The 15,688-nt window shown below is 39.8% G+C and overlaps 1 protein-coding gene across 1 annotated transcript in view; it reads right to left on the bottom strand.

Annotated features, from left to right (window-relative positions):
- calcrl2 (calcitonin receptor-like 2) overlaps nt 1–15,688 on the bottom strand; it is a 73,824-nt gene that overhangs the window by 20,014 nt on the left and 38,122 nt on the right. Inside the window, exons 3-4 of the mRNA XM_061902480.1 lie at nt 15,157–15,214; nt 10,625–10,796 (exon numbers count right to left, since the gene is read on the bottom strand). Coding sequence (XP_061758464.1) covers nt 10,625–10,796; nt 15,157–15,214 — 230 coding nt within the window. The remainder of the gene's footprint in view (nt 1–10,624; nt 10,797–15,156; nt 15,215–15,688) is intronic.

The following is a 15,688-nucleotide window of genomic DNA, read 5'->3' as shown; positions in this document are numbered from 1 at the left end:
ACTGGCCTCAACAAAATTGACAAGATCTTGGGTTTGGGGGACCCTGCTTGTCGTGACAGAGCGGTTGTTGCTGGACACACCACGGACTCCTGGGAGAAGAAGGAGTGCTGCATGCCTGGCGACCCTTGCAGTGGAGGACATGAAGATATCCACCTGTTGTTGGGAACAATGACACCAGGACATCTGCTGATTGGAGTAAGCGTTGCTCTGGTTTGTCCAAAAATTGGAAGTTGCTGGCAGTCTTCAAAGTAGCCCGAAGCTGCCACAAATGATTGGAGAATTCGGGAATAACTGTGGAGACTCTTGTGATTTGGAACACATCAGACTGTCTGCCCCGCAGGATTTTGAGGATCAGTCATAGACAATTTAGAGTGAAAAGCAAATTTTATCTTCACTCGCAGACAAAACATTCTAACTTGGATTATTTCCCTGGCTTGGAGACTCTCCTGAAGGACAGTGCGGCGAAGGCACAACAAACTCCCTTCTTGTCTCTCATGGACACACCTGCTGTTGACTTTGGACTGACTATCGGCTGCACAACATCAAAGCTGTGGAACAGAGATACACTGCAGGCTTACACACACACACATGCATCCACAAAAAATATACCCCACCCCAAATCCAACGCCCTTGACGCAAATACCATAGGGGTGATGGACAAATGGGCAGCGCCTGAGAGCTGCGGCCTGCAACCATGGCACCCACCGCCCCTCCGCTCTGTTGCTAAATATCTCGAGATGTACGTAGTAATATGTACTGTATTTTTCGGACTATAAATCGACGTTTTTTTCATAATTTGGCCGTGGGTGCGATGTATACTCCGGAGTGAATTATGTGCGAAATTATTAACTAGGGCTGGGCAACGATTAAAAATTTTAATCAAAGTTAATCGCACTATTTCTCTGATTAATCGCGATTAACTGCATTGTATACGCAAAGCCCAATAATGAATTCAAAAGTAGTGTGTAGTGCACCTTTATTGGAATATTCTCCCACATGAACAAAAGCGCCAAAACATTTGTTGTGCAAACACAATTTAAATCAGTTCTTGTTAAACAGTAGCAGTTAAATAGCATATTTTATGAAAATCAACTCCAAAAATGTAAATTCAAACATTTAAGCTTATTGCCACTGCCAGGGTATTTAAGTTATCCTGTTTGTTATGGAAAATAAATATAATCTACATACAAATCTCTGAGCCACAATCATAACATCTGAACAGGCAATTTCTGAGGTAACAGCAGAAACATTTTTTTTATTATGTTTAAAAAACCTATATTATAGGTAGTGGGCTGTTTTAGGGAATTTTGGATCAAATTATCCGTAGTAGCAATATTAATAATGTTGTGTTTATTCTGCGTAGTGCACTTAAAATAATTATGACCATATCTAGGAATTGATATGATGGGAATTTTCCGATTGTTTGCTTGGTGCTTTGATAAACTGAACGCATCATATACATGGTACTATATTGTGATGTTATGAGCCAGGGAAAAAAAGAACTACCCTACCCAGCATGCAACAGGAGTGACGAGCATGTATAGGTTGTGTCGCCATGACGGCATCTTGCATGTTGTGATATGCACGCTCTGAAAGCAAACGTTAAGAACTCAGCCAACACTCCTGGTCTGCATTATTCATAAATAGACAGACAACACATATATTCCGCTGCTTCACAGGCCGCTGGATGTAGCCGGCAAAGTATTCCCATGCTAGCTAGCCGCTCTAGCAAGCACGCCTCATTCAGTCCAAAACGGCCCGATCTATCCACATCCAGAATTGTCTGGCGGTCGTAAGTGATCCCGGAGTGACCACGCTGTAAGCCAGCCAGGAAATTTGCAGAATTGTCCGGTATTTTTGCCAAATGTTCCATCTTTACCAAGAGCCCCTCGATGCCGAAGCCCATCCGGGCAACGCCATCTTAAGAAAAGGCGTTAACAAAATAAAAGCATGTAAACAACATACACAAATGTGCGATAAAATAATTGTTGGCGTTAATAGCTTGATGAGTTAACTCGTAATTAACGCATTAATTTGCCCACCCCTATTATTAACACATTACCGTAAAATATCAAATATTATTATTTATCTCATTCGCGTCAGCAATCGTCACTCACACGCCAACCAATAAGAATTCGGCGGGGGCGGGTCATGGCAGAAGTACATTGTGGGTCATGATATGCTAACTGCTATACGTTACTGCCGGGGCTATTAAAATGGATCAAATCAACATTGGCGGTAACTTATAAAAAGTGAGAAGGACTGAAGTAAAATGGCACCCAAAAGGAAATCATGTACTGCAGATTACAAGCTGGACGTAGTGAAAGATGCTGCAGAGAACAGCAATCGAGCAGCAGAAAGAAAGACGCTAGCGGGGTGCGTACCAGGGGCGACACCAAGGAAGAAGATTTCATGGGATTTATGGATTAGGAGTGACAGTTTGGTAAAGGTATAGCATGTTCTATATGTTATAGTTATTTGAATGACTCTTACCATAATATGTTAGGTTAACATAGCAGTTGCTTATTTATGCCTCATATAACCTACACTTATTCAGCCTGTTCACTATTCTTTATTTATTTTAAATTGCCTTTCAAATGTCTATTTTTGGTGTTGGGTTTTATCAAATACATTTCCCCCAAAAATGCAACTTATACTCCAGTGCGACTTATATATGTTTTTTTCCTTCTTTATTGTGCATTTTTGGCCGGTGCGACGTATACTCTGGAGCGATTTATAGTCTGAAAAATAAGGTACACGTGCTTTGCTATGGAGGTTTTTTTTCCCACTTCAGACTGGGCCCCCTTAGGAGCCCAGTTTAGATTGTATTTTTTCTACTCATCCTTCCCCGGTGTTTACCTTTTTGCCATCTTTTACAGGGCGCCTTGTGGCCACCCATCAGCGCTCCTGTACACCAGGGGGGTCCAAAGTGCGGCCTGGGGGCCATTTGCGGCTGGAAATGCTATTGCAAAAATAAAAATAAAATAAAAAACTGTAAAAAAAAAGTAGAATGAGGCGAAATCTAACGGGGAAAAGTTGAAATGTTGACACAAAGCTGCCATGCAGGCTGTTTGTTTTTCTTTTGTCGTCTTTCTTTATTTTGCTCTTATTGCCAATGCTAAAAAAAAAAAAAAGTTAAAAAAATTTTTTTAATAATGAATTATTGACCTATTTAAGGCTCCAATTACTTAAAATATTTCCCTTAAGAATGTTTTATGTGGAAAATATGTGCATGTATTGTGTGGTTGCCATTTAAAAACAGTTTTCTTTGACAAAAGAGCATAAAACAAACCAAATAATAGTTCAAACGTAAAATCGACAGATATATCTGAAGTTGATCTCGTAAGGTAAGTGTTGAAAGTAAAACAAATAAGAAAAATGTATCACTTTATGCGTGGGGGACCTTTTGGATCCCAAATATATTTAGTGGGATTTTATTTATTTTTTCACTGTAATTACTCAGAAATAATAATACTATTAAATCAATGGTGTCCTGCATTATTGATCTTTTTAGGGCTCCAAATACTTCAGATCAAACATTGGTTTCTGAATGTTTTGGGCAATGTGGGAAATACTACATATTTCAGTTTTACTATAAAAAACAAAGTTGTCTAAAAATGAAGGCATAAAACCTTTTTTTTTTTTTTAGAAACTTTATATCAACCTGAAGTTGATATAGAGATTTACTGTAAGTGTTACATAAAAAATTAAAATAATAATTTGACTTATTTTTAACATGTTAATGACGGAGACACTCTATGGTCCCTGGGAGTCCTTAAGGTAAAAAACTAAAAAATTCATATATTTTGTTATGGTTTGAAAATTTAAAATATCAAAACGGCCCCGCATGCTTAAATTTTTGCGTGTGGCCCTCAGTGGAAAAAGTTTGGACACCCCTGCTGTACACTGTTTGTCTAATCTTGAACACGTTTGTGCTGAAAACAAAGTTTTGTTGTACTTGTGCAATGACAATTAGGACCTATCCTATCCTAATGTGGAGTTATGTACTTAACAAAAAAAGGCGAAATAACTGCAAACATGTTTTATTATCTAGTTTCTTCACAATAGCCACCCTTTGCTCTGATTACTACTTTGCACAGACTTGGCAATCTCTCCAAGAGCTTCAAGAAGTAAGTATTCACCTGAAATGGTTTTCACTTCACAGGTGTCAGTTTTGATGAGACAATCTACAATGTAAATAGTCATGAAAATAAAGAAATCATATTGAATGAGAAGGTGTGTACGAACTTTTGACCTGTACTGTATATTGTGGCGCTAATCCATTAATAGATTTAAAAACAAACATTTTAAAATGAGATCTAAAATGAATTGGGAGCCAGAGAAGGGATGCTAAATTTGGGCTTATGTGTTCAGTCAGAGTTCATGAGATAATGTTTCATGAGACATGCAAAGATAAATTATATACAGAGGAAATAAGTAAATGAGCTCAAATGTAGCTACAAACGAGGCATAATGATGCAATATATACATACAGCTAGCATCGATTAGCTTGCAGTCATGAATTGACCCAATATGCCTGATTCACACTCCAACAAGTCAATAACATCAACAAACCTCACCTTTGAGACAAAGGAGTGGCATAAAACACGTCTTTACGTAGCAGCATTGGAGAAAGTTGTACATGGAAACAAACGATGAGTTCAAGGACCGCTAAAAATAGTTCTTAATTTTTTTTTCCAATTCACACGTTTGAAAGAGGGGCTTCACGGTGGCAGAGGGGTTAGTGCGTCTGCCTCACAATACGAAGTTCCTGCAGTCCTGGGTTCAAATCCAGGCTCGGGATCTTTCTGTGTGGAGTTTGCATGTTCTCCCCGTGAATGTGTGGGTTCCCTCCGGGTACTCCGGCTTCCTCCCACCTCCAAAGACATGCACCTGGGGATAGGCCCCTCCCACTTCCAAAGACATGCACCTGGGGATAGGTTGATTGGCAACACTAAATGGTCCCTAGTGTGTGAATGTGAGTGTGAATGTTGTCTATGTTGGCCCTGCGATGAGGTGGCGACTTGTCCAGGGTGTACCCTGCCTTCCGCCCGATTGTAGCTGAGATAGGCGCCAGCGCCCCCCGCGACCCCGAAAGGGAATAAGCGGTAGAAAATGGGATGGGGACGTTTGAAAGAGGTCCAGGGAGCCACTAGGGCGGCGTATAAATAAATAAATAAATGGGTTGTACTTGTATAGCGCTTTTCTACCTTTCAAGGTACTCAAAACGCTTTGACACTACTTCCACATTCACCCATTCACACACACATTCACACACTGATGGAGGGAGCTGCCATGCAAGGCGCCAACCAGCACCCATCAGGAGCAAGGGTGAAGTGTCTTGCTCAGGACACAACGGACGTAACGAGGTTGGTACTAGGTGGGATTTGAACCAGGGACCCTCGGGTTACGCACGGCCACTCTCCCACTGCGCCACGCCGTCCCTACATTTAATGTCACTTTTACCTTTATTAAGGACTCTTGTTGGCAAAGACAGCCAGGATTGTGGAGGGAGTTCAAACTGCTTCCACAGTGGATTGTTTTAAGTCTCGTCTTAAGACCCACTTTTATTCTTTGGCTTTTAACACTACATGAGTTGTGTGGTCCTCTGTTCTCTGTTGTCCTCTGTGTTTTTTTATACACTTTGAGTTCTATTTTACTGTTTTAATTGATTTTACCCTTTAAAATAGTTTTTAATTATATTTGTTTTTATATTGTTTTTATTGGTTTTATATTTATTTATTTTTTGTTTTTATTCAGTCATTGGTGGAGCATAATATATATATATATATATATATATATATATATATATATACTTTATTTTATTTTATTTTTATTTTTTTTTTACAATTGTTTTTAACATGGCTCTGCAGCACTTTGGAAACGTTATTGTTGTTTAAATGTGCTATATAAATAAAGTGGATTGGATTGAAGTAGGGAAGGGGAGAGCCACACAGAGGCCACATTCATTCTTTGCTATGAGTTCTTTCTCACCTTTTTTTTTTTCTAAATCAAAGTGTTATCACTCACAACTTTGTTTGGCCCCACGGTGGATTATTCTGCAGTCCCACTCCAAAAGGAAAAAGCAGAGTGACTCTTAGTTTCTGCACTCGATTGCCTGCATTGACTTGTTTGTTATGTGCAATTTTTGGCGGCACAATAAGCGTTTTTTGTTTGTGGAAACCCAAATCTATGAAAAGCCCATCCATCCATCCATCCATCCATTTTCTACCGCTTATTCCCTTTCGGGGTCGCGGGGGGTGCTGGCGCCTATCTCAGCTACAATCGGGCATGCCGTATAAAAACTGAGATTCCACTATTAACCTTACATCCTGTGGAAAAATTGCTTAATTACTTTTTATACACGTTGTCTTTGTTTGTCACCCTTACAGAACTAATGATTCTGTTGCTGCTCCAAAATCCCAAAGGTAGCTGACTTCTCCCGCGTGAAACTCCCTGTCATAAATTAACCACTCACCATAGATTGCATTGTATGCACAAGCTGCATCAGCTGGGCCGCTCAAACGGGGCCAACAATGGACGGAAACCAGCGAGTAGCGTGTTGTGCTGCGGCATGTTGGGAAGCGGGGCGCAAAATAACATTTCAAAGGCGGACTGGAGGCAAGCAAGAGCAACAAGTAGTTCTGCCAGACAAAGGCAAAGTTTCCTTTCTTTCAGACTCACATCCTCTTTCACCGCGACGGACTCAATATATTCTATTCAATTAGCAATAAACACAAAGGGCATCTGAGGTGAAATACAGACAACTTTAAGAATGTGAGATAGTTTAGTAGGTGGGGGTCCAAACTACGACCCATGGGCCAACGTCTTCAATTTGGTCCGCGAGACATCGTGTCAAATGAGTTTCTCAAACACCAGCTGGTCACTTAATGCTACAAATTTGCTTCCATCTTGTGGACAATGTGAATAAACCAGGTCAATGACCAATGAAAGTACTTTGAAGTAACAGCACAAATTGATTAAGGTGGAACCCGACTTAAACAATTTGATAAACTTAATGGGGTGTTAGCATTTAGTGGTCAATTGTACAGAATATGTACTGAACTGTGCAATCAATCAATCAAAAAAGCATTTACATTTGATACACGCAAAATCCTCATTTAAATGAGGCGGCCTGCACCACTTTTTGAATTGTACACTGTTAGAATAATCATGTATATATATATTATCACACAACTTTATTATGCTTAAAGTCCGTTGCTATGGTTATTAGCTATTGTTCTTAAGCTGTACTTATTCTATCTGTGCAAGGACAAAAACTTCTTGTCTGAGGGGTGGCCTTGAGACCTCCGATTTCAGGAGGTGGGCGGCGTGGTTAAGACGGGAGGACTATATTTACAGCTAGATTCACCAAGTCAAGTATTTCATATTATATATATATATATATATATATATATATATATATATATAAATAAAAGAAATACTGGAATTTCAGTGTTCATTCAGCAGTCATTTCAGCTGATGACTTTATGCAATTCTTTAGTAAGAAAATTGAAGTCATTAGAAAGGAGATTAAAGACAATGCGTCCCAGCTACAACGGGGTTCTATTAACACTGACACGATTGTATATACGGCGGATACTGCCCTCCAAAATACTTTCTCTCGTTTTGAGGAAATAACATTAGAGGAATTGTTACAACGTGTAAATGGAATAAAACAGACAACATGTTTACTTGACCCTCTTCCTGGGAAACTGATCAAGGAACTCTTTGTATTATTAGGTCCATCAGTGCTAAATATTATAAACTTATCACTCTCCTCGGGCACTGTTCCCCTAGCATTCAAAAAAGCGGTTATTCATCCTCTTCTTAAAAGACCTAACCTCGATCCTGACCTCATGGTAAATTACCGACCGGTGTCTCACCTTCCCTTTATTTAAAAAATCCTCGAAAAAATTGTTGCGGAGCAGTTAAATGAACACTTAGCGTCTAACAATCTATGTGAAACCTTTCAATCCGGTTTCAGGGCAAATCACTCCACGGAGACAGCCCTCGCAAAAATGACTAATGATCTATTGCTAACGATGGATTCTGATGCGTCATCTATGTTGCTGCTCCTCGATCTTAGCGCTGCTTTCGATACCGTCGATCATAACATTTTATTAGAACGTATCAAAACACGAATTGGTATGTCAGACTCAGCCCTGTCATGGTTTAACTCTTATCTTACTGATAGGATGCAGTGTGTCTCCCATAACAATGTGACCTCGGACTACGTTAAGGTAACGTGTGGAGTTCCCCAGGGTTCGGTCCTTGGCCCTGCACTCTTCAGCATCTACATGCTGCCGCTAGGTGACATCATACGCAAATACGGTATTAGCTTTCACTGTTATGCTGATGACACCCAACTCTACATGCCCCTAAAGCTGACCAACACGCCGGATTGTAGTCAGCTGGAGGCATGTCTTAATGAAATTAAACAATGGATGTCCGCTAACTTTTTGCAACTCAACGCCAAAAAAACGGAAATGCTGATTATCGGTCCTGCTAGACACCGAACTCTATTTAATAATACAACTCTAACATTTGACAACCAAACAATTAAACAAGGCGACACGGTAAAGAATCTGGGTGTTATCTTCGACCCAACTCTCTCCTTTGAGGCACACATTAAAAGCGTTACTAAAACGGCCTTCTTTCATCTCCGTAATATCGCTAAAATTCGCTCCATTCTGTCCACTAAAGACGCTGAGATCATTATCCATGCGTTTGTTACGTCTCGCCTCGACTACTGTAACGTATTATTTTCGGGTCTCCCCATGTCTAGCATTAAAAGATTACAGTTGGTACAAAATGCGGCTGCTAGACTTTTGACAAGAACAAGAAAGTTTGATCACATTACGCCTGTACTGTATATACCTTTATATACATATATACATACATATATACCTATACTGTATATACCTTTATATACATATATACATACATATATACCTATACTGGCTCACCTGCACTGGCTTCCTGTGCACTTAAGATGTGACTTTAAGGTTTTACTACTTACGTATAAAATACTACACGGTCTAGCTCCATCTTATCTTGCCGATTGTATTGTACCATATGTCCCGGCAAGAAATCTGCGTTCAAAGGACTCCGGCTTATTAGTGATTCCCAAAGCCCAAAAAAAGTCTGCGGGCTATAGAGCATTTTCCGTTCGGGCTCCAGTACTCTGGAATGCCCTCCCGGTAACAGTTCGCGATGCCACCTCAGTAGAAGCATTTAAGTCTCACCTTAAAACTCATTTGTATACTCTAGCCTTTAAATAGACTCCCTTTTTAGACCAGTTGATCTGCCGTTTCTTTTCTTTTTCTTCTATGTCCCACTCTCCCGTGTGGAGGGGGTCCGGTCCGATCCGGTGGCCATGTACTGCTCGCCTGTGTATCGGCTGGGGACATCTCTGCGCTGCTGGTCCGCCTACGCTTGGGATGGTTTCCTGCTGGCTCCGCTGTGAACGGGACTCTCGCTGCTGTGTCTTGGATCCTCTTTGGACTGGACTCTCGCGACTGTGTTGTATCCATTGTGGATTGAACTTTCAATATCATGTTAGATCCGCTCGACATCCATTGCTTTCCTCCTCTCTAAGGTTCTCATAGTCATCATTGTCACCGACGTCCCACTGGGTCATTATTGTCACCAATGTCCCACTGGGTGTGAGTTTTCCTACCGAGGATGTCGTGGTGGTTTGTGCAGCCCTTTGAGACACTAGTGATTTAGGGCTATATAAGTAAACATTGATTGATTGATTGATTGATTTATTTACACACATGACACTCATCTACTCATTGTTGAGTTAAGGGCTGAATTGTCCATCCTTATTTTTCTAATATGCATGTACAGTAGATGGCAGTAACGTCCTGTTTAAGAGTGTCACAACATTGCTGTTTATGGCAGACGAACTGCTTTACGGTAGACGAAAACGGACTGCTGTTGTTGTGTGTTTTACCGCGCTAGGAGGATGTTAATGAAACTGCCTATCAATAAACCCACATAAGAAACCAATAACTCACCCTCGATCATTCTACAGTTATAACGTCATTGGGCAGACACGTTGTTTGCATTGTGGGAGAGCGGACGTGAATCATATCAGTACATCGTTTAACTTCATTACTTAATCCATTCCATCATTTAATTCCACATACTGATATGCTAAAGGTTCCAAGTGTTGTAGATTGCAGGTGGGAGTTTTTTTTACCCTTCGCGTTCATATTTGGCTGTGTTTGTTGCATTTTTGTTGCAATCCACTTGATTGTAAAATATGGCGTTTATATGTTGTCAATATTCAGTGTTCATAGAAAAATGTAAAATTCCATTCTGTTTTTTAAGGCGGTCTGTCATAACGTCAAACGAAAATACAGCTTCACTTCTGTCGTCGTATTTTTTGCGCTTAAGGGTCTATGACTTTAGCTCCAGACTTCTTTTGTTTGTTTGATATTGTCATTTCTGCCGCAAGTGGTGGAAAAGTGTATTACAAAAGAGAACCGCCGCAGCCGAGAAACTGATATTTAATTATGACGGCCCCCTAGTGGCCCCAACAATGGGCCCCCAGCCTTATGGTTAAGAAACACAGCTGTAAAATAAACAGACTGAGAACGGCTTGTGTGGTTACCTTCATCTACTCGCGGCGGATCGTTGATTATCTTCAGGTAGCACTCAAACTGTGCGGCCAAGATGTGGTGACGTGTCTTCCCAAGAACTGCGGAAATGTCGCTCGTGTTCTCCAGCTGATCCAAGGCTATCTCGTCCGCTTCCGGGGACGCCACAGCCTCGCAGCATGTAACCTGTGCGGAAATGGAGTTGTCATTTTATTCTAGAAAAGAAACAGCTTTTGTGTTCATTATCATTCCTTTGTGTAGATCAGGGCTACCAGTTTGATACACACTTAAATAAATTGCCAGAAATAGCCAACTTGCTCAATTGATCTTTAACTCTATATCAATAATATGTATCTTTGTGGAAATACTGATCATCTTAATGATTTCTCACAATAAATATATATTTTTGATTACAGGTTAAAATCCAATCTGCACTTTTTTAGAGTATATAACAAATTACACCAAGCTATATTTGTAACAAAGACAAATCATTATTTCTTCTGGATTTTCCAGAACAAAAATTTTAAAAGAAATTCAAAAGACTTTGAAATAAGATTTAAATTTGATTCTACAGATTTTCTAGATTTGACAGAATATATATTTTTAATTTTAAATCGTAATAAGTTTGAAGAAATATTTCACAAATATTCTTTGTCGAAAAAACAGAAGCTAAAATGAAGAATTAAATTAAAATGTATCTATTATTCTTTACAATAAAAAATATATTTTACTTGAACATTGATTTAAATTGTCAAGAAAGAAGAGGAAGGAATTTAAAAGGTAAAAAGGTATTTGTGATTAAAAATCCTAAAATCATTTTTAAAGTTTTATTTATTTCTCTAAAATTGTCTTTCTGAAAGTTATAAGAAGCAAAGTTAAAAAAAAATAATTTAAACAAGTGAAGACCAAGTCTTTAAGATATTTTCTTGTATTTTCAAATTCTATTTGAGTTTTGTCCCTCTTAGAATTAAAAATGTCGAGCAAAGCGAGACCAGCTTGCTAGTAAATAAAAAAAAAATAGAGGCATCTCACTGGTAAGTGCTGCTATTTGAGCTATTTTTAGAACAGGCCAGCGGGCGACTCATCTGGTCCTTACGGGCGACCTGGTGCCCGCGGGCACCGCGTTGGTGACCCCTGGTGTAAAGTTTAACACATGACTGTGGCAAGCAATTGTTAAATAGCAACAGTAAAATTAAACATCATTTCTCACAGTAGTAGATGTAGCAGTGGATTACTGCCAAGGAAAAAAACATTACATAACTGAAATTACTGTGGTTATAATATGACAACAACACAGGCCTTCACAGTGAAAATAATGACAAATGGTACAGTGATTTTGCATTTTCATACACCGCTTCCCACCTACAGCTTTCTTCTTTGATGTCTCCATTGTTCATTGAACAAATTGCAGAAGATTCAGAATATTGTGGAATTTCGCGATGAAAACAGACGACTTAATAGCTGGGAACGATGCTGGAACAAAATGTTGTCTACAATCCATGACGTCACGCGCACGCCTCATTTTACCGCGACGTTTCAGCAGGATATTTCGGTGCCAAATTTAAAATTGCAATTTAGTAAACTAACCTGGCCGTATTGGCATGTGTTGCAATGTTAATATTTCATCATTGATATATAAAATATCAGACTGCGTGGTCGGTAGTAGTGGCTTTCAGTAGGCCTTTAGAGGACCACAGTAACTAATTAGATGACCATAGTAACAAGTATATCATGCAAAAGTGCAGATTCCAACCATTGAAATATTTTGTATAGTTCAAGACTTACGCTAATTTGAAAACCTCACTGCACATCATAACAGCAGCTTCACTTTCCATCTTAAAAGATATAAAAAAATTATTTGGAGCCAGATTGAAAAGCTTAACGGGCCCCATGTGGTCCCCGAGCCTTAATTTTCCCTGGTCTGGTTTAAGGGCTTGATTGTAAACTGCGTGGAAACTAACTAAATTGTGGGTTTAGTGCGTTGGAGCTGGTTGCAAGCAGCTACTTTTGATTGATTGATTGATACTTTTATTAGTAGATTGCACAGTACAGTACATATTCCATACAATTGACCACTAAATGGTAACACCCGAATAAGTTTTTCAACTTGTTTAAGTCGGGGTCCACGTTAATCAATTCATGGTACAAATATATACTATCAACATAATACAGTCATCACACAAGTTAATCATCATAGTATATACATTGAATTATTTACATTATTTACAATCCGGGGGGTGGGATGAGGAGCTTTGGTTGATATCAGTACTTCAGTCATCAACAATTGCATCAACAGAGAAATGTGGACATTGAAACAGTGTAGGTCTTATTTAGTAGGATATGTACAGCCAGCAGAGAACATAGTGAGTTCACATAGCATAAGAACAAGTATATACATTAGAAGTACATTTCAGTTGTTTATAATCCGGGGAGATGGGATGTGAATGGAGGAGGGTATTAGTAAAGTGTTGAAGTTGCCTGGAGGTGTTGTTTTAGAGCGCTTTTGAAGGAATATAGAGATGTACTTACTTTTATACCTGCGTAAGAGTTACGCAGCATTTAAGGCTCGTTTTTATAAGCTCACTTGAAGGAACATGTTGTGAGTTGTCCAGTGAAAGGTTGTACAAATAATTTCAAGTTACAATCCTCATGTTCCACTCACATGACACGTCTTACAGTAAATTCTTGGCAGACACAGCTGCCAGTATTACGCATCCATTTTTTTTTAATGTCAGCAAGGCAAAAGAGATTGTTGTCAATTTCCAGAGAGGCCACACTCAACACCTGCCATTGACCATCGGTGGTGCTGCAGTGGAGAGAGTAAGGAGCACCAAATTCCTGGGGGTGCACATCAGTGAGGACCTGTCATGGACTACCAACACCACATGACTGGTGAAGAAGGCCCAACGGCGCCTTTACTTCCTGCGAAAACTAAAGCAGGCAAAGTGCTCCACCACCCATCCTGACCACTTTTTACAGAGGCACCATTGAAAGCATCCTTTCTAGCTGTGTGGGGCGGGTGCTACACTCAACACAACAGAAGAGACCTGCAGCGCATCGTGAAAACAGCTGGGAAAATCATTGGAGCACCACTCCCATCCCTTCAGGACTTATACACCACCCGCCTCACCCGCAAAGCACTCACAATTGTGAGTGACGCAAGCCACCCCGCACACAACCTGTTCAGCTTCCTTCCCTCTGGAAGAAGATACAAGAGCCTCCGCTCTCGCACCACCAGACTCACCAACAGCTTTCACCACCAGGCTGTTAGGCTGCTGAACTTTCTCCCCCCCACCCGGCGCCACCCCTTCAATCCTCAGCCCGATCCAATAGGCTGTCAGGACTTTGACCCCATGACCCACAGAAAAAATTACTATGCAAAATTGCACACATCTGCTGCTATATCATAAGTATTTACACTACTGATGAAACACTCATTGTTTACAGCCATATCCTGTTTAAAAAAAACAGGAACTATATATATAGTCACTTTAGTAGGTAGACATATTCACGTTGCACTTTACTGTTGTGTTTTCTTGTCTTTTTGTCTACGCATTAGAGGGTCCAAAACAAAATTTTGATTCCTTTCTTTACATGTAAAGAAATTGACAAATAAAGCTGACTTGACTAAACAGGTTAACAATACATCTGTTTTTTTCATAGTAATTTGCTGTAAGCAAAAAACAGTCACCAACAGTAAAATTAACGTATTTGACATCAACATACCGTAATATCCTATAATTTGTGACTATTTTTTACAGGGAATCGCTGGCAACCACAGCTGCCGGCATTTTACCGTAAATGATGCTGATTTTATTTTATACAGTGTACATCAGGGGTGTCCAAACTTTTTCCACTGAGGGCCGCACACTGAAAAAATCAAAGCAAGCGGGGGCCATTTTCATGTTTTTTATTTTAAAAAACAATGCAATATATATATATATATATATATATACACATATTTAAAATATACATATAAAAAATATACATTTAGGCCTCCACTCAGTTATGATCCCGGGGACCCCAAAGGGTTTTGGTCAAAAAAAATATTAAAAATGTGTCATTCAGTATTACTATTTTCATTATTATTCAAGTTTTAAATCTCTATATCAACAGTAGGGAAAAGAAAAAAAAACACAGAATATGTAATATTTTCACCCAATTACTTTTTTAGTTGAAAATATTTGAAAAAAAGTTTGCACTTTATTGTTAGCAGACTAACAGTTATCTGTTAGTCGTTATTATGGGCTTTGTTGTCAAACTACGCGTCCCATCTCGGAAGATTCTCCCAACACACGTGGAGGCATTTATAAGACAGACATTATAAACATTATTTCACCATTTTCCGAGGTGTTTGGAAAGCATGGAACGTCTGAGCGACTTAGAGAAATGTGTCCTATCTGGGGATTTAACATGGCCTTTTCCAATACACTCGCATGTGCGCTCCACAATGTTGTGCGTGTAAAGTATGTCCTATTTGGGGATTTAACATGGCCTTTTCCAATACACTCGCATGTGCGCTCCACAATGTTGTGCGTGTGCTTACCTGAGAGGCCAGCAGCAGTGTGAGCAGCAGCAGAAGAATCCCGGTCCTCCACATGTCACTAATAAAACAAAAAAAGAAAAGAATCACATCATTTGCGGTCTCTGCGGACATGTTTTCCCACATCTGTCAAGGCAGGAAGCCGATGCTGCGCCTTGACTCCCTCAACGTTGTGTGCACCGCAGGTCAGGGAAGCAGATGATGTGTTTACCATAGGGCAGAAGGGCAGCAAGTTCCCTATAAGGGAGACCAAGTGGGCTTATCGTATTTCCTTGAATTGCCGCCGGGGCGTTAATTAATTTAAAACCTCTTCACACTCTGGCGCTTACCAAAGGCACGCAGTAAATTTAGGCCTGCGCTTATAAATTTGAGTGTGATGTAAGGATACCATTATGAAAAGCACATAAATAAAAAAACGTTGGCAAAACATGACAATACTCCAACACAGAGTGGAGGACAAAGCAGGTTTAAATAGTACCTGGCTGATTGACACCAGGTGTGGCCAGGCGGGTGCCAATCAGCCACAGCTGAAGGG

Source organism: Nerophis ophidion, linkage group LG06 (genome assembly GCF_033978795.1).
Source record: "Nerophis ophidion isolate RoL-2023_Sa linkage group LG06, RoL_Noph_v1.0, whole genome shotgun sequence".
NCBI lineage: Eukaryota > Metazoa > Chordata > Actinopteri > Syngnathiformes > Syngnathidae > Nerophis > Nerophis ophidion.
This window is presented reverse-complemented; position numbering and strand designations above follow the sequence as displayed.